This window comes from Aulostomus chinensis, chromosome 3, assembly GCF_037954235.1.
Source record: "Aulostomus chinensis isolate RoL2024-O1b breed Wild chromosome 3, RoL_Achi_v1.0, whole genome shotgun sequence".
NCBI lineage: Eukaryota > Metazoa > Chordata > Actinopteri > Syngnathiformes > Aulostomidae > Aulostomus > Aulostomus chinensis.
Genome location: NC_141322.1, coordinates 27,912,723 through 27,937,037, shown reverse-complemented (window position 1 = coordinate 27,937,037; position 24,315 = coordinate 27,912,723). Strand labels below are relative to the sequence as shown.

General features: G+C 41.2%; 1 protein-coding gene across 2 annotated transcripts in view; it reads left to right on the top strand.

The window, feature by feature from the left end:
- igsf21a (immunoglobin superfamily, member 21a) overlaps positions 1 to 24,315 on the top strand; it is a 184,424-nt gene that overhangs the window by 55,541 nt on the left and 104,568 nt on the right. For both annotated transcript variants that reach the window (XM_086200105.1, XM_086200104.1), the window contains exon 2: positions 9,500 to 9,612. In XM_086200105.1, coding sequence (XP_086056231.1) covers positions 9,500 to 9,612 — 113 coding nt within the window. The remainder of the gene's footprint in view (positions 1 to 9,499; positions 9,613 to 24,315) is intronic.

The window sequence follows — 24,315 nt, the reverse complement described above, 5'->3', positions numbered from 1 at the left end:
GTTGTTTTGTTCACATAAAAATCTAGCAGATATGCTGTGATGAATCTCTTCAGCAAAGCAGAGTAGGTGTGCAGCATCACCTCAAAATCACAGATCCGAGAAAGATAAGTTATGATGTATGCCTAAGAACAAACAACAGAGCAATGACTGAACAGTTTGTCATTATAAAACTACAGTAGGTCTTATATGTGTTATGTTTTGACGATAACTGGAGGTTAATGCATTTCCACTCTCGTATCAGCAGTGTTTGATTGGGATTCTGCAGCTGCCAGATCTCCCCGCTGTAAACTTATACTCACTTTAAATTGCCTGTCATGTCAAAAAACGTTGTTGTCCATTCTCACAAGTTTTCATTTTTTCATCCCTTGTACTAAAATCGTTCTAGTCAGACTGTAAGTTTTATGTTTCTGTGCTGACAGCCACAAAGTGAAATTTTAACATCATTTTAAAATAAAAGGCCTTCCAGCAGAGTGGTAAAATCGTTGGGCAGTGGAGCCGCCTCATGCTCCGTACCGTTGCTGAGAGCGCAGCAGTGGTTTAACTTTGTTCTATTTGTATTCCATTCAAGGAATATCAATGAACAAATGACAGGAAACACCTCCCATTTTTAATGGGTACAATTCTCCAGAGGAGGCACACCAGCTAATGGCACATTGATACTCTCCCGTACAAGTTCAGGATGGCTAATCTACTTCAGACATAACTAGTCAACATTAGTTCAGGCAGGCTGAAGAAGTCTGCTGGGTTTCTCAGCTGTCAGGCAATCACCCCCACCCAGTCTGTTAGCTCACTCAGCCCACCCACCACCACCACCAACGGCTTCATCATGAATATGAATCAGGCAAAACCACCACCTCCCCTCCTCCTCCTCCTCCTCCTCCTTAATTTTTGTTGAACGTTATGTTCCCCTGCTATGACTCTCGCGCTTGTCTGCTGTTTAAGGTTACATGATATGAAAAATACATTTTTGCTGTTTTAATCTTGTGTCTCAGCGTTAATGATCCCTTTATGCATTTATTCAACAAATATATGTAAAAAAAACAACAACAACAACCAAACAAGTCTTCTGTGTTTAGTTTCTGTGGATTACTTTTAAAGTCCCACTATTCTTTCTTCCAAAAAAACCAAACATCTGATGACTCATCCTGCGCTTGGGGGCGTGTACTAAATTTACATCCAATGAAAACACTTCCTCAGATTTCTATGCCCCTCCCACATCCTACACATGAAGCACTGCGCTCCAAAGATACTTCTGTCCCATAAACTTCCATTGTGAATAATTGGCAGATAAACCGTGATGAACTGTTTCGGGCGTCACGCAACCTCCGTGACGTGACTGCTAATGTGACCTGAGCACATCTGGACAGTGTGAAGAGGCTCATGATTATATTATTGATCCACAATTGTGGGCAGAAGTAGCCAGTTCACCCGGTCTCTGGGGTGCATGCTCGATGGTGCCGGGAGGGACGGAGGGCGTTATGTACATTTGGTGCTATTGGCTAATGTAAACACCAGTCCAAATCCATGCTAAGTCCCTCCCTCGCGCCATGTTTCTACTGGATACACAGGTCATTAACACCATGCCTGCTCCCGGCCTGGTTGCCAAGCTGTTGTCAACTAACCTACTCGGGATTCGTTCCATTTGCATTTGGTGTGGATGAGAGTGCAACTGACTGGAGCAGCTTTGTGTGTCATGTTCTTGATGGCGTGGCCATTGAAGGTCTGCTGCTGCGACTCCCTGGGGGCTACTTGGATGTTACAGCAGTGGTCACCCGCTGCCTTTATCATGCGAGCCTCGTGTTGCTGCTTCGCTTGTAAAATCCTTCAGCAGGCTTTTTTTTTTGTGGATATAGAGCAAGAAAAAAAGTGATTTCCCTTTTTTTGGTGTTAATTTCTGAAATAACACAGTTTGGGCAAGAGTTGCGGCTGTGAGGGTCATGAAACTCGCTCAGCAAGTAAATGAATAGTTTCCCCATCGAGTCCAGTGGGACTGCAGTGCTGTACTAATACAGTGATTGAAAAGAAGGAGTCAGATGAGGTATCAGAGATTCATTGCTTTAGCTGCCAGCTAACTGCAGCAATGACACGCCACTTCATCTATCTCTGTAACTGCGAGTGGAAAAGCTGCGGTTCCTCTCCGCGCCCAACGTTTCTCATCAATGACATGATAATTCAACATGCCGTAAGCCCTTCAGAATGATGACCAGCTGATTGGGTTCCATGTGATTGCTATCCAATTTAGCAGCATGGGCCTTGTGGGAGGGAGGTGGATTACAAAAGCTGGGTGCTGACACTCTTTAAGCATATCATTAAACAGTAAATCAATTGAAAAACGTATCTGCTTGCAGCTTTGTGTTTACAGAAGAAAAAGTAAACCTTCTCCCAGCGGTTCACACCCTCCGTCTCCGCGTCGCCTCTGAGTTCAGCTCACTTGCACAGTTCCCACCTTCCTCCCGTTGCTCACTTCACTCTGATGCCCTTCAACCTTCAGTCTGATGAGGTCATCATAAGCTGATGATAAAAACGGATTTCTGTAACATTTTTCATCTCATCAGAGCAGGAGATTTGTATTTGCACTCAATGTGATATTCAGTAATAAATAATAATAATAATACATTTTATTTAAAAGGCGCCTTTCTTGGCACTCAAGGATGCCGTACATAGAATACATAAAAAAGCAGCAGCAATGAAATCAAGAGTAAAACCAACAAAATAGAGGCAGAACAAATTCCTCTTGTTCATATCGTCTCTATTGTCCCATTTACTCAGGTTATATTGTTTCTATTCTGCTACTTTTCCTCACCTCTATGTTGCTTATTTGTTACATTTTGGGTGCTCTATTCTGCTGCTGTACCAGCAGGAGAATATTTTCTTAACGAAACATTGAGTGAGTGAAGAAAAATACAAAATGGGGAGTGAAAAACTCTACAAGAGGTTAAGATGAACATCCACATGAATGCTTTTGTCAGATCGGGGGGTCAACTCGTGTCCCCCGTTGATAGAATATTAGCACTGAATTCAGGTGAAGTAAAGTCAGTTCCTTCACATCTCGGTGTGGGTAGTTTGGACCATCATTCTGGGTCGGACGTCTCTGATATCTGAGGACGCAGCACCACAGACTGGTCCACTTCTACAACAGAGACCAGCGGACACAAGCTGCAAGCAGAATGGAATCAACACTGATGTACAGTTGGAGGTTTTCTGGTGGTTTACGATTTCGAGGTTCCTCCTGCAGGAAAAGTATAATTCCTTGTTATCGCGGTAATGCACCAGTGTGCTTGAATGCTGCAATCAAAGCTTTTCATATTTTTGATCGGGGCTATTTTTAGGGTGACTTTGTAACATCGGTCCAAGGACGACAGAGAACCAGCCTCTTGGCTAACTCTGCAACTGTTTATGTACATTTCTGTGTATTGACATGCACATTGCCTGTCAAATAAACCTTAGAATTTGATGCTTTGGCCATTCTGATCAGAGTCACACCGTGTCCCTGTAGGTGTTGCACTGGTATGACTGTGGAATTTGCTGTGTGACTGGTCTGTCTATTAAAAGGTGGAGAGATTCAGTTTTAAATATTAGCACTGATGTCATTTCCTGTCAATAATAACTGGGGTTGACGAGGCGCAGCAGCTGGTGTTTTTTAAATAGACAGTCAGAGATGATCCGGCGTCCACTGATGTGTACGGAGGTGGTCACATTCAGATTTGTTTAGACGCTTCAAATCAGCCGTGTTTGTCAACACAGCTCCGACGCGGCGATGAGGAAGAGACCTGAGAGACTCTCGCCATCTATTTCCTCATACGTTTAGTTGCACTGACATCAGAGCAAAGGTAGGCCATAGCCATTAATCACCCACCACAATAACAGGCACATTTTGGACCAGTCCATCACTGGATGTGTTTTGTTTTCTCGTTGCATCTTGGCAAATTGCTGTTATTAATGGGAGAAAGCATAGTTTGCAGCCCTCATTAGATGTTGTTCCAACAGTGCCTCTGATGGATTAAGACAAGCCAGAGGCCATGTCTGCCACTGCAACCAGCTAATATGAGCCAATTAAATGCCGTGCACTCTCTGGCCACTCTGCACTTGCTTGTGTGCTCACACAATGATATTCAAGTATTCAGCTTTGTGGCCAAAATTGATTTTTAGTTTCAAGATAAGGGGAATTTCGGTGGAACCACACACACACCTTTGCCCTTTTCTCCTCCTCGCCAGCAAAAGGAGTCTGCTTCTCTCAACACGTGATTAGAAGGAAGTTCAGCAGCTTCAGCTCCAGGTTTTCTCCTCCTTCAGTAATCGCTGCTATTTTTGACGAGACGCTCTGTTGGTTCTAGCCGTGATGTGAGTCACAGCTGTATTTGGGAGTGTTACATTTCAAGGTAATGTCAGCCTACAGAATCATTGAGAGAAGCTTGTATAAATATACCCACAGCTCCCTTTGACTGCAGGGCTTGTAACACAGGAAGGATCGATATTGTGCATGAAAATAGAATGTAAGTCTCTGTCTGCCAAACAGAGGCAGCAAAGGTGTTCAGAGCCAGATGAGAGATGCTGGCGCTCACCAGATATATCCAGAAACTAACTTGAGTCACATTAGCCTTACACATTTATGCAGCATTTTGGTTGTTCCACCTTTCAGACCCAAGGCAAGTATTGCATGTTGCAGACCTGACGCAACATCCACATCACTTTAGATGTTTATTGATTTAAAAAAAAAAAAGAAAAGAAATATATTTAGGGCAAAGGCAAATCATTTTTAATAGGAGCCAAGAGGTGTCTTCTGGGTTTTTATCTTACACCGATCCTTAGAAATAAAGATTTTAATGGACGATGACTATTCTGTCTGGTTTTTCAGGTCGTAGGTGGTTATTTGCAAAAGTCCCAGATTTCCCATTCAGTTTTATGTCTGAATGTGTCGAGACTTATTTATTTATACTTTTATCACTTTAACAAATTCTGCATTTGATTGTTGAACCCCCCCCCCCCCTTCTTTTTGGTCAAATAAGGAAAATAATCAGTACTTTTAATTCTTGCAGAAGGAATGCGTTTTCTCTTGGAAGGTCATAATTGTTTGAATCCAACAATGGGATGAATTGTGATGGATAAGGAATATTTTTATGATTTCTATTCATTTAAAGGGAGCGCTTGAAGAAAACAACAACACAACTAATAGCCAGCATATTGTTGATGAGGTGCTGATCCCTCAGCAGTGAGAGCTGCTGGGAGATGTGTCCGCTCCGCTCTGCTCCGGCTCCCAGGCGGCAGTGTTGAATGGGCTCTGATGGGTGACAACTTTCAAACGCTTGCACTGTGTTGATTTTTCTGCTCAGAGTTGCATTTTTTAAAAATTAATTTATTCATTTATTTTTGCTGTGTAAATATGGCCCATATTAGCCTGTGTTTTCACAAGGGCATTGAGCATAACAAGAGATTTTGCTTCTTTGGAACAATGTCAACAAAGAACTGGCAATTAAAATGTGTCTAATTTATTAAGTCATTTGGATGCCATTCATTGGATATTGAATTGCGTGGGAATTATGCCCTCATGTCTGTCGTGGTATATGCGGCTTGTAAATGCTCCAGTTTCTTGAAGGGATTATTTGAAATGTGAACTTCCCTGGCACAAGTGCATAACCCATGCAATTTGCTCTTTTAAAAATTCCTCATCCCTCCCCTCATGCTCCCAGCCGTTTTTTTTTTTTTTCCTTTTTATTGGCTATGCTGCATTGTCCTCTGTGCCACATTGTATTGTTCACAATTAATCCCTGCAACCACACATGAAGACCACGAGACATTTATACAGTCTTTCGTACTGTGAATAATGCACGCCTGTTCTTTCCTATATTATCCAGTTTCATTATTTTCCCAGGTGCAAAGGTATATACAGTATATCCTTCCGTTCAAACACCGAGGATTTGAAACGACCATTTCCCAAACACACACTGATATTAATATTATATTCCACAGAGTCAAGTGACTTTTTTTTTTTTTTCTTTCTTGTGACGTGCGTTGTAACTACGTCTTTGGAAGCCTCTCAGAGGCACATTTGCGAGGCCAGGCAGTAAGTGGTTCGGCTTTTCTCAAAGAGCTTGAGCTCTGTGTTAACATGCGGTCTCTGGAAAGGTTTATCCAGAGAGAAGGTCTCTTCAGCCTGCTGATTAAATTTAAGGTTTAATGAGCAGGCTGGGGTGGACTGACACAACAGACGCGCTGATCTGCGTCTACAAACCAAACCAAAGTGACACGGTTTTGGAACGGAGCGTAATTTTATATCTGTTAAATTCAGTTATTTAGCAGCTAATTCTTTGCTTTTTGTACCTGCTGAGCCAGAGACCTGTATTGTGTGGTCCTTTTCCATATTTCCAAGTAAAGTCATTTGCTGGCATTACAACAAACCTTTTGAAATGCTCTGTTTCACTCTCTTTGACACTTCCCTAAGTAACAAATTCATACTATTTAAGCTGATGCAGTATTGAAGACCTGAGGGTTATTCAAATATTCTTTCGTCAATGTTTAAAAGGTGCGAAATGTGCACATTTCAGATGAAGCACCTGAATAATCCTGCAGGTAGAACGGTGAAGGGCGCATTTGCAGACTTTTTTTTTCCGTTTTGGACAGGAATTACACACTTGTACTGAGCCTCTTGAGAGTCATGTTAATGCTTCCCTTCCTGAACCCATTCCATATTTTGGTGACTCACTGTGAATATTGCTGCATTCATGTGGGAGGGTAAGATGACTAGGGAGTACATATCAGTAGCAATCAAGGGGAACGCAGCAATAGGTGAGAGGGATTTACATGGAATTAAACAAACACCGTGTTAAAGGTCTGTGGCAATGACAGTTTGCCAGTGACACACCGGCAAATTATTTGTGATCTTTAAAAAGCTTTCAATGTCCCTTTTAACTTGTATTTCAGAATTTAAAAGCACTGAAATAAGGTTCGGTTCAATAATCATGATAATAAACTCCAGCCGCTACACTGACCGTATTACTCGCACCACGGATCGGTATTTTTTCCCCACTGCTAGGCTAAAAAAATCAACAAGAACAACAAAAACAAACACCTAGCAGCCGCTGAGTGTGTGTGTGGTTGGGTTAAAACAGGCACTTTTCTCAAGGTCTCTCCTGTGTCGCGGCGGCCCTGGAGCTTCGTGTGACACGGGTGGATGAATTGGCGTACGGATAAAAATAGCTTTGTTGCCGTTTGACGGTGATGAAAATTCTCTGAACAAACAATGAAAGAAGCACCTCAGCCCAATTAGACACTTTGAAGACAGTGCAAAGGGTTAACAGACGAGGAACTCGACCCTCGCGCTCGCTCTCCACGCATCTCGAATAATGTAGCAAATAAGTGGACAGAGAATAAACGTTTGAAAGAGAGAATGAGTTTTCTTACATTTCTCTTTCCTGAAGTGAGAACCTATAGCTTGAGATCCTGGTGACCTCATAGTAGGAGTAGCAGCAGCTATTGTTTTCACCTTGTCAGTGTGTGTGTGTGTGTGTGTGTGTGTGGGGGGGGGGGGTCAAATGTGGTCCTGGAGACTGAAAATGAACTGCCATAGAGGTGCTCTTGAGTACTTTAACTGCTATAAATATCATCTATATTTACATAAGGATGAGTAGCCATTAGTAGGAGCGTCAACATGTTCAAAAATGATTGCTGTGTCCTTTTATCAACATGATTATTGGTCATGATTTGTCTCCCTCTTAAGCTGTGTTTTTACTTTTTTTTTTTTTTTTTTAATGAGAGTAAATTTCCCCCTAAAACACAATGATGGGTTGGAACTGATGTGACGTGTTGACCAGAGGTTCGCTTGTCTTCTGGGTTTGGCTTATCACTGGAAATCAGTTCACACACCGTGACCGGAGTAGAAGCATACACAGAGCTGTAAAAATGCACAACACACGTAAAGGTGTGTGTGTGTGTGTGTGTGTGTGTGTGTGTGTGTGTGTGTGTGTGTGTGTGTTTGAGGCATGAGGTATCGTGTAGAAAGTTTAGCAAAGGGCAGAGGATCAAGCATGATATTCCAAGGTCAAGAATCCATCTGGGACTTGAGTTTCTCTCTGTGAGAGGCTGAACTTCAAATCTGTGTCTGATGTCAGCGCTGTGGAGTCTGACCTTGAATTTCACAGTGTCATTTTTATTTGTTAGTATATCTGATCTGCTTATTTGTTTCAGGTGTTTAATACAGTTTGTAACAAAAGCCTCGGAAAACGATTTAACTGCCAACATTACTTGTGAAGTTCTAGCCTGCATACTGCATGGGAATAATGACACAGTATATTCTCTAATTTCTAAATATGATTTTAAAAATCTTATTGTTAACAGATTACAACCAAGCTGCTTATTTCAAACAATGGCAGCATTACCCTTTGAAATATAATGAATCAGGATCCAATTAATCATTATTTTAATTCTACGTGATATCAATATCAATGAGAAAATATTCACAATTGTCAGAGTTGATTAAATGCCTCGGCTTCTCTCGGGGGTTTATTGATCGTGCAAGTTTCTTAACAACTAAAACTTCCAGAAGAATAATTGGAGAAAATCTTGAGACTTTACAGCAGGGCATAGAGGATAAATTCCATGTTGATAATTAATTTGTGAGAAACAAATACGTTTTATTCACAGATGCAGAGATGCCGCTGCAATGAAATGCACTGTTTTGAGGCGCCAGAGCTTTTAGTGGAGTAGGAATGGTTGTCGCCGTCTCTGACTCAGGAGTCTTTGTTTAAACTTACGCATCAGATGAATTCAGTCTGCAAGGTCACACAAAAATTAGGGTTCTTTCCCCCTATAAAGGCACTGTATGTAAGTTTGCCTACTAGCAAGCGACTCCAAATGGAACGGGGGCGACGCATGACTGGAAAGTCGGGATGCCCTGGTTCATTCATTCTTTGTAAATATACCTTCAAAAAGTCATGTGTTGTAATTTATATGCAAGACATGCAATCGTGAGCCGGGAGTGAGATGCCAGACCTTTCACCGCCATTTTTCAACAAAACCAGGCGCTATTAGCAAGATGTCTGAATATTAGCGGCCAAGGGTTTTACGCCAGGTGATGACCTCTCCGATTCTAACCACGGGATTTTTGTACCTAAACCAGTCAGACCTTAAGCACAACACTGTCACATCTAGATTTGAATATTGAATTTTCCACTGGGAATGGAGTGAACGTCTGACATCCTGCTTGTGATTCTCCGCGCGGGGTTTGCGCAGGTGCACTTACTCTCTTGTGTTGCTGTACATTTGTGGGATTATGCATTAATAAAGTTTTAGATGAAATATCACAAGACTATCATGAGAAAATGTTGCAAACTTAAATTCAGAAAATCACGCGAGTAATTTTTTTTTGTAATGTGAAAGTGGGAGAGCTGAATCATCACCATTTAGCGAGAGGGCGTCCTAAAGCAACTCTGTCTGGTTTAGTCTGTCTTCTCGTGATTTTTTTCCTGCAATATAACTCTCGTTTATTCCCCTTTTTTTTTTTCAGGATATTTGACAGTCACCATTGAGCCCCTGCCTCCTGTGGTTGTCGGAGAGACTGTTACTCTGAAGTGCAACTTCAAAACTGACGGGAGGCTTCGAGAGATTGTTTGGTACAGGGTGAGTAAACGTGTCTCCATATTCGAACACGATTAACAACCAGCATCTGAGGAGGACAATGCTAACAGCTGTATCACAGGTTAGCAGAGCAGCCATGCACTGTCAAAATGCAATGGGAAGGAAAGAAAGGATGGCTCCGTCCAGCTGTACGGGAGGCTCTGCTGGCTGGGGACTTTTAATTCTCAATTCCCTGGTCATCACCATCATGTCTTAATAGTTCACAGCTGGCGATTTAACAGCAACTAAAAATCCCAGTTGGTTTACCACTCTGCCAAAGTGTTGCCAATAATTAAATTGCTGTTGTAAAAAACAAAAAAATTACATATATATATATATATATATATATATATATATGTATGTTTGTTTATTTGGTCCATAAAATTGGCATATTTGTAGTCACTGTACGAAAGTTAATATAAATGAGTTTCACACCATGCGAGTCACGATAAGCACTTGAAATGGATAATAGCAGCAGCTGCCGCTATCACATCCTTGCCTGACCATTGTTTTTGTTGAGAACTACTCCACTGTAATTCTTGAGCCACACAGAGTCTTTGTAAACCACACGACTCCTCAAGTTGTTGAAGCTGCTGAGTAATGAGAATGTATTCATACGAAGTGGGAGAAGTACATTGTGCCCTAATTTATAGAATGAATTGATTCATATATCAACCCAGCCTTTACTGTTGCTCTCTCATTCAGGCAGTATCTTTCTATATTGTGGAGAACGTCGCTCCGTACGACTGTTAATCTCAATAACCGTGGGTCTGACTGCTTTTACACTTGGCGCGTGTATTGCTGGGAAGTGCCATGTTGAATTTGGACTCGTGAGTTTGTGGGGGGGTGGAGGGGTTCTAGTTCAAAATCTCAGACAGGCGCTGTCGCTTTTATTCAGGCGACCAATCAAATGGGTCAGACCTCATCAACTCAATAAAAAAATACTTTCAAGGACTGTTCAAAACCAGTTTGGCTTATATGGTTTTAGAGTGTGGAGAGTGTGAAGAGGCACCACAGACAAAGCACTCAAATCCCAATTGAAGGCACAAAAATAATCTGAGAGGTGGCAGGCCTCTGGAGAACTCCTTCACAGCGCAGGAAAAGGCTCTGTGCATCCATTTCATGCTTCTATGACAACATCTTAACAAGCTGCATGAGCGACCTGCATGTCCCTTTTGCTTACCCATCTACCCTCTTTTCTTATTTTCACTAATTTGTTTTTTCCACTATGGGCACTAATGGAAAGATGCTTGCCCTCTTATGTACCATGAATTAGCTTGAAAACGGCCTAAATTCCTGCTGCCACAGCTCAGTCTGAGCGAGCAGGATGTGTGTGCATGACGCGATCCCTTGGAGACATCAGTACACTGAAGTGATGCACTAAAAACAAAACAAAACAAAGCAAAAAAAAAAACCAAAACAGTTAAATAATTTCTATCTGACATATATAGTTTGGGTTAAACTTATACGGCGAGAACACTTTTCTCCTCCGGTGTGTTACCATGGTGACAAGCCCCGAACCATGTGATTGGTGGCCCGAAAAAGAGCTAACGTGACAACACCGGCACCTTTCAGAAAAGTTAAGGGATTTTCAACTGGAATCACTTGAACGAGCTGGACAAAAAGGCAGAGCACTCTGGAAAAAAAAAAGACGCTGGCAGCAGCACTTTCTCTGGAGGTGGTTGCATCTGCCTGCTCCTTGTTACACACACAAAAAATGTAGACGCGGGTCCTTATGGCATTGATATTGATATCCTCAGTGTATAATAGAATGCTGGTTTCTACTCACTCACACCTCACATTAACTGTATTAATTGTTCTCGGCTGCATGTTTTGAGCAGGCTCAGCACCAGCACATTATCTCATGACAGAATGAAAGACAGGATGACTTTGCTCGTGAAGATAAACTCAAAATATGCTGCTCTGATTTCCTATGCAGTGGATGTTAGTTAAAAAAAAAAAAAAAACTCCCTCGACTGCAGAAGTTCAATTTACATCATGAGTACTACCATTTGGCTCTAGAGGGAACTTTTCAATGTCTGAAAAATAACTCTTGATGAAGCCAAAGGGGTGCTATTGAGCTGCATTGAAACCTAGCTCGTCCTCCTCCTAACTTTATGGAAGTGGAATTCTAAATTGCTGGAGTACCCTTTAACAAGAATAGTTAGTTAGCCCCAGTGAGAATTGAGTATTCAGGAGGGATGATGGTAAGGAAAGGACATTTTTAGAAAATTCTTCGAAAACTACAGTTTATAGGCTGTAGAAGGTATGTAAAAAGAAATTGTGTATTCAGAATGAATTTCAATGGGGATTATGATCTGATTTCACCAGTTTAATCCCATTAAATGATCAGCTTTCGAGAACAAATAATGAAATTAATATGCCTGAGAAGGCTGTGATTTGTTCTTGTGCTGCAATAGGGAATTACATTGGGTTGTGCACGTGTAAACTGTTTCACCCTCTCATAGACTTTTAGTTATTGAACGATTCATCAACTTGCGTCACTGACCAATCAGCTGGCCTCGCTGAACCTCCCTGCTTGATGTTTATTGGTCAACTCAGTATCCTACTCTATTGACCTAAAACGAAAACGGTTAATTAATGAGCAAGCAGCAGTTTATTGCAGAGGAAGTAACTCTTCTGCGTAGTTTCTGCGCTGGCCCTTTAATTACTGTGAAATAATCCATGTCTCTGGACTCATCTTAGCAAATGCTGACCTTTCAAGGAAGGACATAGAGATTTATGGCACTTTAGACATTCACCTTAGAATCGTTGATCACTTTCATGGCTGTGACAATTTCATTTAATCAAGCAGGCCTTGTTTTTCTCATATTCTGGCAGATTTTTTGCAGCGTCTATGTAGTTTAAATAACCAACTCATCGGGTTCTCATGAGGCAAGTAAAGAGGTTGTAACAGAAATCGGCCCCATCTCTCTGGTGGCCAGTACTCAGCACAACAGTTGATAAATTATAAATCAATTACCCATACTTGGCTGCCAAAGTTTCTTTAATCTCTGCCTTTTATTTGACTAAATACTGTCGACTTATCACTTTACCTCTAGTTCAAGTGGAACTGAAGCTGATACTCACCTGGGGAATACTTCCATCTAATCGAAGTTTGGCCAATTAGACAGAGGGCTGTATAAACTGAATATTTCAGGATGTGCGCACTGGTGCTGCGGGATCCTGACATATTCTGTTTGAGGATTTTTCAATGCATAACACATCCAGACTGCAGTCAGAATTAGCAAGTCTTAGGGTGCACTTAAGATAAACCTGATTACTGTAGAGAACATTTTAGGCCACACTAAATCGCTCTGCAACATTATATGCAGAACAAGCGAGATAAAAGTAATGGATTTGATATGAATGCCCCAATGGTTTCTATTTTATAAAAATATATTTCTTTGGTTTCTTTTATCCCTGTTAATCATGAATGAGTTGTTTTTCAGAGGGTATTCAAATTTTATCTCTACAGGCTCTGGTGTAAGGGTGTACAAACATTACTTTATTTTTCTTCACCAAGACTCTGATTTGACCTTTTCAAATTATATGAAACTGTCTTTGTCTTTGCATTTCATAGTTGATCAATTTTACATTTTGCCAATCTCGGTTGTTTTGTGTATCACTGTGGTTTAATGACATTGCATTTGAGTAACACGTCACTTTTAAGGTCATTCCTTGCATTGCATCTATGCACGCACTCTTTTCTGTGTTTATTTCAACGCTCAGAAGACCGGTGTGTAGAGATGGTTAGTCACTGTTGGCGATTGTTACAGTGGGCCTCAGACATCTGTGGTGTGACATAGTCAGTGCAGTCAGATCATCTCATGAGGTGGCCGTGCTATGCTGGTTTGAGTTTTGGATGTACTGCAAGTGGCTAGCGGCTAGCATGCCTGTTCTGAGCAGGGCTAATGCAGAACACCAGATTCAGCTTAGCGCTGTAATGACAGCCACGAGAAAGATACCATGAAATCGGATAATTAAACAATGTTTTATGTTCAATTTAATGTCAGAAAGACAACTGATAATGCGACTTCTCATTAAGTCGCCGGATGCAAGCTGAAACCTGCATTTCCAGTTTCTGATCTATGTGGAATTTCGGAATAAACTGATGCACCGTGTACAACAGATGACTAATAACAATAATAAATAGTAATAATAAAGCAAGAAAATTAAATGTGGTTACATGCAAATTGAGTTACAACATTGGTGTGTTTCATTGGTTTGAGGAGACCAGGCTGATGTGGAGTTCTGTAGCACCGCGGGCCTGTAAGGAGAGGGCCCCTGTTTTATTAGTTTGGTGTAAAACCAGCAGGATGCGTGTGGCTGCAGAAAACTGTACGTCACCAACTACCTTCCATTTCTAGACCAGCATACGGAAGCTATCATTTGCACTTGTCATAACATTTTAAGGCCCCCTTTCATTAAAGGATTGATTTTTACCAACAACAACCAGCAATTTTTGTGGATGTGAGGACTAATAAAAATAAACTCCTTGAACGAAAACAGTCAATAATGAAAAATTAGCATGAAAAGGCTACCATATCTGGCTTAAACCAGGATAAAAGTCTAAATAAACATAAGACCCTTCTATTATTATCCTTCGTTCCCCAACTCGTTGATGACAATGATACAAAAGGGGCATAATACCTCTAATTTTAGTTCTCTCAAGATGACACACAAATAGACGACAGAATGAGACGGCATGGAACGAGTGCAGAGGAGTTCTCAGTGACAGATCGCGTGTAGCCTTGCTGCTAATGCTTGAGAAGGATATTAATGAAAGCCTCCCAAGAGTTTATGATACTGCACCACCAGCCACGGGCATTTTTTTGTGAGGGGGTGAATACTGGCAGGCCACAGATTAGGCACTTTGGATGTGTAAATACCATCAAGCAGTCTTCCTAATAGCAGCGAGTCGACAGGATGATTGATCATTTGATAGCAGGCTGTTGTCATTTTACACAAGGATTGCCATCATGGCTGCTGTGATGAGGGTCTGCTCCTCAACCAAGCCCTTATGTGCTTGTTTAAATTTCTCATTCTAATAGATATCCATACACATACACACATAGCTGGTAGCAGGCGAGAGGGTTCTTTACTGATGCGGGGTTCCTCCGCCGATTGTGGCTATGTTAATGTATCAAACTGTAATAATCCCATTAGCAGTTATGAACCATTCATTATGATAATGAACCTCCATCATATCATATGCATGTTTTAAGTAATCACAGTGTCGATTGTTTTTACAGTACAAAAAGGTATAATTAGGGGATAATGTACAAGACCACGGGGTAAAGAGGTAAAGTCAGTCTGGTGATACCATGGTGGAACGGGAGGGAACCTCAGCTTTACTCCTCACCTCTAGCGTGAAGGAGCTGCGCTGGGAGCGGAGAGCTGGAAGTAACCAACCACTTTTCCATCTCAGCATCAGGTGAGAGTGGATACCACCTATGCTCCCATGCACAATCTACCTACTTGAATAGAGATACAGCCAGTAGTATCACACACAAAAGTGACTAGATCACACATTTAACTAAAAATTGACCTTTAAGTTCATGAAAACTGTAAAATTACATTTCTACAAAATCATTGAGGAGTCCCTTGAGGTGTGAAGGATTCTGCCACCACTAGGATTTAAATTATGGAATATATTTTATCTTTTTGTTATTGCACTCTGTTAAAAGGTCCCCACACGCGCTTCTCTCATGAGGATGCTTGTCTGGGTACAAAATGAGGTTCTAGCTTGTCCACGCTGAAAGAGGCTTGTGTACTACAGCCATTTCACTTTTGCTGTAAATTATTGATCTTGGAAGTTCAAATGAATGAGTGTGTTTCTTCCTCCCTGTACAATGCAGCTATATATTCTGTCCTTTTCCAGCCTTGAAAACAGTCTAGTTGTGTCTTCAATGCACTCATGTTCGTGCACCGTCCCCGTGTCCTTGCAAGTAACCCCGTCTTTCCTCTGTGGTGTGATTAGCTCCTGGTTGCTCTGCTTGAAGCTTTTTCTGTTGCATAGTTACGAGCGATGCGTGCGTGGCACCTTTTGTTGTACGGCACTCAGACTGTCACTGATAATGACGTTAATGAATTTTTGCCTTCGTATCAAAAAGGTCAAAAATGTATTTTAGAAGCATTCGATGTATGAAAAAGGAAAGATAATGACCTTGCTGAAGTCATGTAGAATGTGAGGCACCTGGCAGCAACATTAGTGCATTATTGACGCTAGGATGATGAATGGCAGGTTAGGTGCAAGGTTGTAACCGTGACAACAGGAAAGGGGGTCCTTTGATGTATGACACTGGGACAACGGAATTCTGGTTTAGGGAAACATTTCTGGGGGCTCCTCTGGTGAATGCCAAGGTATGTTTTGCTGAGACTGGTCAAATACGGAAGTACCAGTGTGTACCGAAAGGGTACACATTCTCTCTGCTGGGAGAGTATTCTCCTCAAAGACAACTCGGAACCATTTAGTTCACTTTGTACCTTTTCTGTTGATCTTCTGCTGGCCCCTTGAAGACGAAATATTGTACTCGTCAGGTTACAAATGTGCCTTTGGGGGAATATTCTTCAACAGCGTCTTTGTAAGTACAGAACTGTTTTGTCGTGTTCCTCCATTTTTGAATGGTGTGTGTTTGATGACCTGTTGATCGCGGCTCTCTTTATTTGTAATCTGTGGATCAACGCTTTTCCCGTCCCGTCCTCCCTCCTGCCTCACTGCTCGTCAGTGCCGAACTTCCCCATCCTCCCTGACCAGACTGTCCCCCAGCCAACACGACTGGAAAAGTCATCAATGCAAGTCATCAAAAATGAGCTATATTGGCATTTAAGACAGAAATACTTAGGTTTCAAGCTCCACTGCCTGCCTGAAGTTGAGACAACTGTTATGACAGATGTTGCAGAAGGAGACTGCTGTTTATTCCGTGTGTGTGTGTGTGTGTGTGTGTGTGTGTGGGGGGGGGGGTGCAGATCCCCTTTTCATAGGATGTTGCCGTGAGCTGTTTTATAAAGCATGGTTGTCTCCTAACCTTACTTGTGTGAACCGAAACCATAAACGTGCCCCAAATTAACCGAAAGCACAGACAGAGCACAGAATATTATTTTCACATAAGAGAAACAGGCTCATGGGTCATGTATCCTGCGTGCTTATTTATCATATCTAGAACAAATATAGGATGGAAGATTTGTTGTCCCTGACACAATTCTTCCGGGACGCTCTCTGTCACCAGCCAGATGTCTTCTATAAATCTATCATTTACCTGTCAGCTGCTTCTCTGCTGCCGTTTTCATCACTGAGCTCAGTCTACCGCTGTCCGTTTCATTATGAGGACAGAAACTATGTGCAGTGTGAGACTGTCCAATCTCAACAGGACAACAAGGGACAACATGAGAAGGGAATACAGTCATATGTTTTTCCTTTCCTCCCCATTGTTAAATAATTTAGAAAATAATTTGCTTGAGCAATGGGAAGCAGGAGTTAGAACGTTCTTGAATCCAACCCTCCGCATTTTTAACTTCATTAGATTTGCTCTTGTAATTCAAAATTTACAATTGAAATAAATGAAGTTCAGACTGAAGGTTAAAAGATAAGGCTTTTCATTTTAAAACTTGTCTTTCAAATTCCGTGAAAACACAGAAAAATAATATTTTTCAGGTGGGAAAAGCTGTTCCAGAATGGACAAATAGTTCTAAATGTTCAGGTACTCTTGAAATAGTAGGCATTATATACTTTAAACATATATGCAAAGGAATTTGGGTAAATGGGTTGATCGTTAAAAAAGTACACATCATTACTCATACTTACTTGAGAATCTCGCCGAAACGTACACAAGAAGTCAAATATGAATCGGACAATAACCTGTGGTAGAAATACTGTTTGAGCTGAGACACACACACCCTGACCCTCCAGTGTGAGTGTGTTTGTGTCCCAGCAGTCACAAATCAATAGTTTGTAATATCTAAAAAGGACACTATTCAAAGACAGTTGTAAATCTCAATCAACAGCTGACTGCTATTGAAAATGCATCAAATTTTAATGGAACCATCTGTTCTCACAGACTCTGTTTAGAGCATCATACATCCAACAGCTTTACAGCCATGTTACAACACATTATATCATTATTAGACAGTAATGTATGATATTCTGGTGTCAGCTGCATTTTTATACTGCCGACGAATGTCGAATCCCAGATGGGGTCGCTAATTTTGGGGGTCATAAATGTAAAAAGGATTACCTGACGCCAGACAGCAAATCATGGAAACTTTAAATCTGGATCATTCTGGATGCGTATTTCTACAACTTACACATAACTTGATCCATAAATATGTTTATAGAAAATTATTGAGTAACACACTGAGTCACATTAGAATGAAATCCAAAATTACACATTCTGCTTGGATTTTTTTTAATGAAAAATGGAGAGCGACAGGCAGGACGGACCATGGCGGGATGAATGAAGGATCTAACAAGAACGTAACGGAACACTAAACAGAACAAATCCCAGGTCGACATGAGGCCGGAGAAGGAGCTGATTGGATAGAAGGAGGAAGAGGGCGGGGCAGACGAGGATTAACAAACAAAACACAGGTGAGCATGCAAACAAGGAGGGGAAACCGTCAGACAGGAAGTAACACAAAACAAGACAAAGGAGGGAAGTGATGTCAAAATAAAACAGGATGGAAACGTGCAACAACCTCATTCTACCGATTCCTTTTTTCCCCAGCAACATCTCTGATGTTATGTAACTCAGTTTTACGTGATTAACTGTTTGTCCCCCCGCCCCCCCCCCCCCCCCCCAAGTATGCTCTCATATCCAAATCCAGCATTCAGAGTTCTTCCCTCCTGACATATTGCTATGATCTAAACAGCACAGAAATGCTGCGCACATGCATGTAAGCATTAGCCAGCTGTGTTTGGACACACGCCAGCTCGCTTCGATGCTTTGAAGAGAACATGCTGTTTCTCGTTGCATATATGAAAATAGCTTTTGAAGAGGAAATACTGACATGACTATAAGAGTACAGGCTAAGTTACGGCGAGAAACTTAGTCTGGGATAATAGTGAGATACTTGATGCCCACACAAGCCCAGTGCACCTCGTCTCTTTCTAATACCCCTTTAAAATGCCTCTGGTAGTGTTTCTCAGATTTACTTTTGGCCCACATTTTGACAAATCCCATTAAATCTGTTTACAGTGTCAAAGCACAATATAACAGCTATGCAAATGACTTATCTGTTGTCACAGTCTGCCAAGAAGTATAGGAGTGCATTACCGGAGGGCAGTGTGTCACTGGATTTACTGTTGGCTTTTTCTGGCCATGAGTTCCCTGGAAATGCAATGACAAAGATATATTACTGGATACTCCACCAAAAAGTGGAGTGTTTTTCAGGTCGATAATCCTGTTTCTTCAATGTAGAGTCACAGAAGGCGTCATATATTAAATCCAAGTTTAAAATCTTCAAGACAGGGTTGCCTGGGCAACTGGAATCTGTAAGTACAGACGAGAGCTCACTAAGTGTGTATGCACAGCACACTCCTGTGGGATTTTTTGGGTGTATAACTTCCTGCTGTTAAATCCCCAAGCAGAAATGCGCAGGTTTCTCTCTGGCTTTGTCTCTCTGCTTCGCTCTCTCCAGTATGCTTGAAACTAAACTAGGTCGGATGACATCTAAAGACAAAAGCGTTTATATCTGTTCCAAATTGCCACATTCAAAGGTGAGGCAAAAATCTGCTTCCAAAGCCTCTTCCTGCCCTCATAACACCATCTCTCCTCAAAAAGCTCCACTGCACAGCTTGACAGTCACAATACAAAGAGGATGTAATTGTCAAATTCCAGAAAGTTGCAGCCTTTCTACTTGTTCCATGTGACAGTGAAACAACCTTGCTCAGTGAATCAAGTTTTGTTCCATTTGTCAACACTAAAGAATTGTACCGTGGACAGATCGCCATGGCTCTGGCTTATGAGGTCGGATGTAAAGTGCTAAAGGGCAGGATATGTCCCAAACTAATGGTCAGATATTGAGGAATTGCTGAGGATAGAGAAGTAATATTTAGAGATGCACCGATTGTATTTTTCTTGGCTGATTCCAGTTTTCTGTCAAGGGACTTTACTGGGATCAAATTGCCTTTGATGGAAACCTTAATTTTTTTTAATTACAGGAAATACTACTCTTACAATTTCTCCCAGGTTGCACAAAGTTACTAGATCTTTCATATTTTAACCACTCAAAAAAAAAAAAAAGAAAAATTAAAGTAGGTGCTCTCCTGCTGGAAGGAGGAAAAATAAAATTCTACTGAAAATGAGTTGCTCTATATCAAACTGTGTCTGACATGGCAGCCAGGGAAGGATAGGAGAGGCTGCAGGCTGGTTCTTGGCTCTGAGCTCTGCCTTCAGCCTTAACTGCTTTCTCCCTGTTAGCTTCCTCCAAAGGGCTGATGGAGATTCAAGTGTGTGATTGGGTTTGTTTTGGTTTAACATGTTTTACAGTTTCCGAGCTTTATGTCCTTAGCACTCACAGTGAAGAACTTGTACGTACGTAGCTGCAATTTCCAGCTGCCGGTTGACTTTGCTAACTTGCTCAGACTATGCTGTTGTGGTCATTGTCTCTTGATTTATGTGTTTCTATCACATGCACATAAATGATGTCTTTATACTGTGTCTTTTTCAAGTCTGTTTTGGCCATTGGTAGCCTGCACAGTCACACGGTGTTTTATTTTGAAAATTGACCAGTTATACAAGGCCATTTGTGTGGTAATTTCCTGCCATGCTCGACCTGCTCAGTGCAGACTGATGCACTTCCAATCATAAATACAATAAACACTATTCCCAGGGAAGCAAGTGACCAGTTAGGGATTGGAAACACGTGACAATGACTAGTCATGCTGAAAACAAGCTGATTCTACGCCCTGGCTGGGCAGTCTGTGCATCGCTGTTAATGGTACAAGGTTCCCCTTTGGAGGAGATCGCCATCAAATTTGAGATGGCGAATCCTGAAGTGGGTTCTGGGCCATTGCCAGGACAGAGCTGTGAGCGCTGTTCCTGTTAAGCATCTCTTCATCAATGTCATAGATGAATTTCCATTCCCTAATTCTCCAGGTCAATGTGAAATGGTAGAAAGAAGAATGTTTTTGCTTTTGGAAATCATCTCCAGCTCTCGCTTTCTGATGAAATTCGTTTTTGATTTATTTGCCATAATTAATTTTACAGAACGCTGTACTTGAACTGCAGTTAGCGCAAGTATAAAAGAACCTGTCAAGATAATGCAATAACGCCTGGAGACTATTTCTTTGAGGACATGCTTTTTAATTTCAGAGATAAGGATTAAGGTCCCAGAGATGGTATGGATCACATTCTGGATTAGTGATCCAGAGGGTCTAGTTTTAGGGGTTGGGAGGAAAATGTTTGTTTGTTTTTTGGTCCTTATGCTCGCTCTGAATTCTTTCTGGTTCGTATTTTGTTTGTAGCCAGCCTGGACATTGCTGGCTCTCTCTGTAGGACACAGACTGTGTTTCCTCACAGTTGTCTGTTCAGAACGGCACAGATGTGTCAGATAGTTAGAACATGTAGTGTGACTGCAGTGTGTCTGTACTGAGGGTACCTGAAGGACATATCCCATTCATTTCAAATATGAGGCAAATGCTCACACTCAGCACTGGACCTAAGGATGAAGTGATTAGAATTTTGTGGTTAAAGGTCAAAGGTCACTGTGATTGCACAAATATCTTTCCTGGCCATAGCTTTAGAATTCACTCGCTGATGATTATGAGAAGATTGCACACACATGTCTAATGCAATGAAGGACTGAAGTGATGGGAAAGATCAACTTCAGGCATCACAAAAACAGCACTTGCCTGGTCATAGTCAATGTCGCCTCAGGGTTTATTTAAGTTCCCTGATCTCTGCACCGACGAAGAGTCTCAACAAACACGAATGGGAACTGCAACTGGACTGATGGTACAAGCGCAAGGCGGTAGTTCTAGTTGGTGTGTTTTCTTTTTTCCCTTTATTTTTCATAATTTGATTATCTGACAAATAATGTGATCATTAAGATGAAAAAACAATTTCTGTTTCAAGAAGCCCCACTAGAGCCATAAGCAGTATATTGATAATACATTTTGTAATCGACAGCCCGAGTAATTACTCCATAGCTTATTACAACACAATTTACCATTTGAATAATAGATTTTCCAGGATGCTTTTTGAGGGTACTTGTGATGAAGTCATTCATTTCTCCTTTTGTATCCTCCACCAAAACCACAACCACATGTATTTTTCATACCAACGTGCAGAATAATAGCAAGTAATAGATATGTTGAGGGTTGGATTTACTGTGTTGTGAAACCAATTACGCCTCTGTGTGAGACAAACATTGTGCCGGTGGGGACAGCTATGTGTCCTATAATAAGAAATCGTTTTTCACATTTCACTTGAGCAACGGCTCGGCATCCTTTTCTACAGGAAGGGGAAAAAAAATAGTGGTTTGCCCCTTTAAAGCGTGGCGTAAACCTCATCTTTATTAGCCTGCTGCTCTATGCGGAATGCGTTGCCCCAAGGGGAATTGGAGATACAATGATATGGATCACTGCACCACAAACTTCCCCTTTGAGGATGTCACTAAGGCAAATAAGCAGCCTGTTATACATGGAATGATAATTACACACTTCATGTCAGCGAAATACTAGATGAGTCCCTTTTTATCCACAAATGCTAATAGCAACAAAGGGACTGATCATTGTTGTGCCCGCCTGAGAGCATGTGCTACTAATGGCAGTTACTGTGATGACAATGGGATATTTTGTTTCAAGGCTGCCAAGGGTGAATAATGCCTCCTCATTGTTAGCAGCCATCCCCAGGTATCCATCAAAAGCATGACTCTGTATCTAATTAATGAGGTAATTCAACAAATGATTCTATGGAAAACATCTCCATGAGATCATTTGACTTTTCCTTACTGACTCATTTTCTCTCCATGGTAATGGGATTAAGCTCATTCTGATTGTTAATATACAACATGCATTTTTATCTCAATGGTAAATGGGAGGAATAAAGTATATGACACCACATGGGGCAAAATATTGAATTGCACGTTTGTCTTTTTGATCTGTTTTAATTTAAAAACACCAGTGGGTTAGGTATTTGCTCTGAAAGCAGAGTTCACAAGCTAAACAGTTCACATTTTAAGGAAAGTCAAGAGTAAATGGCATACATTGCCAAAATATTTGATCCGATAATATCTTTACATGTTTGATTTGCATGCAGAATTCATCACATCTGCTCCTCTTTTTAATACTTACTATGGCTTTTCAAAATGTCTGCGTGTCTTGAAAACTTTATTAAAATAGTAATCTTCCAGGCAGAATTGTGCTGGATTTTTTTAATCCATTCTTACTATCACAGAAAGCTCAAATAGGAAACTGATTACTTTGTGATTAGAAGTGGATCAGAGCCTCTTTGTGATATTTGCATTAGGAGGAAGTCATTTCCATGCCAGATGAGTCTTAGCAGTAGCCGCTACCCCCCCCCCCACCACACACATTCTTAGGAGCCAAGGGGGCACAGAAGTCAAACAATGATTTATTTAGTTCTTTATTTATTTACTTGTGTACTAGTCTGATTGTTTACTCAAACAGACTGGGATGCGATGCTTCACTCAAGGGAGGATCACTCAAACTTAAAGTCATGGGACTCCTGCAACAGATGTCAAGCTACGGACATTTGTTAAACAAAAGACGCTGTTCAAAGATGGGTTGCTTTCTAGCTGTGCATGTATTTAGTCAAGATATTCTCATGACATATTGTTTGACGTTGATTTTTTGGTGCATTCCACAAATGTCCAGCAATCAGCGCACAGAAATCTCAAGTAGAAAATTAAATATTTTAAGATAGTTGTGACAGCAGTTAAGGAGTGGTTACCTAAAGGCAGGAAAAACAGGGCTTGGGATAAATCATAAATGAATATTGAGAAAAAAGTATCCTAATGTCTTCTGAAAACTAACCAATTTTATCGCTATAACAGCAAATGTCAATTTCCGGATCTCTCGTGCCCGGCCTACAATCACGTCTTATTTCTACACAAATTTCAGAGTGTTACTCTACAAAGAATGAAGAAGAGCAGTTTGGCTTTTTTAGGTTTGAAGTTTACAAGTCAAACTGGCTCACCTGACTCATGTATGTGTCTCTGTGCTTCTTGAAACCATTTACAATGTTCCACCCGCACAACTAAATACATGTGAAGACCACAGCCTCAATTATAATTACATCCAAATAGAACATTTATTAGCTCATGATGCAACATCCGTGCAACATTTGTGCATGTGAGTAGTTTCCTATCCTGAAACTGCAAATAAACCCCTGCAAGACAGGAATCTGAGGGGAGAACATAACTTAACCAAAAGATCTGCTCAATGATGTTTTCTAACAGTTCCATGCTGGGCCAGCAAAGGGGAATTCAAAAATTGATGGTTATCTACAAAGTTATCCATCATCTTAGTATTACCACCATCAACCATCTTATTCAAGGTCATCAGGTGGCGATCACAGCAACTCAGAGCGCTCGGGTTGGATTAGTCCCCACTCAATCACTAGTTGGGAACACTCTTGATAAAATGGAGTACTTCATAAGGACCGAGCAGGGTCACTGCTTTAGTGCTCCATATGCTACATCTTTAGCTGGATGCAGACAAGCAGAAATATGTTTATGCTT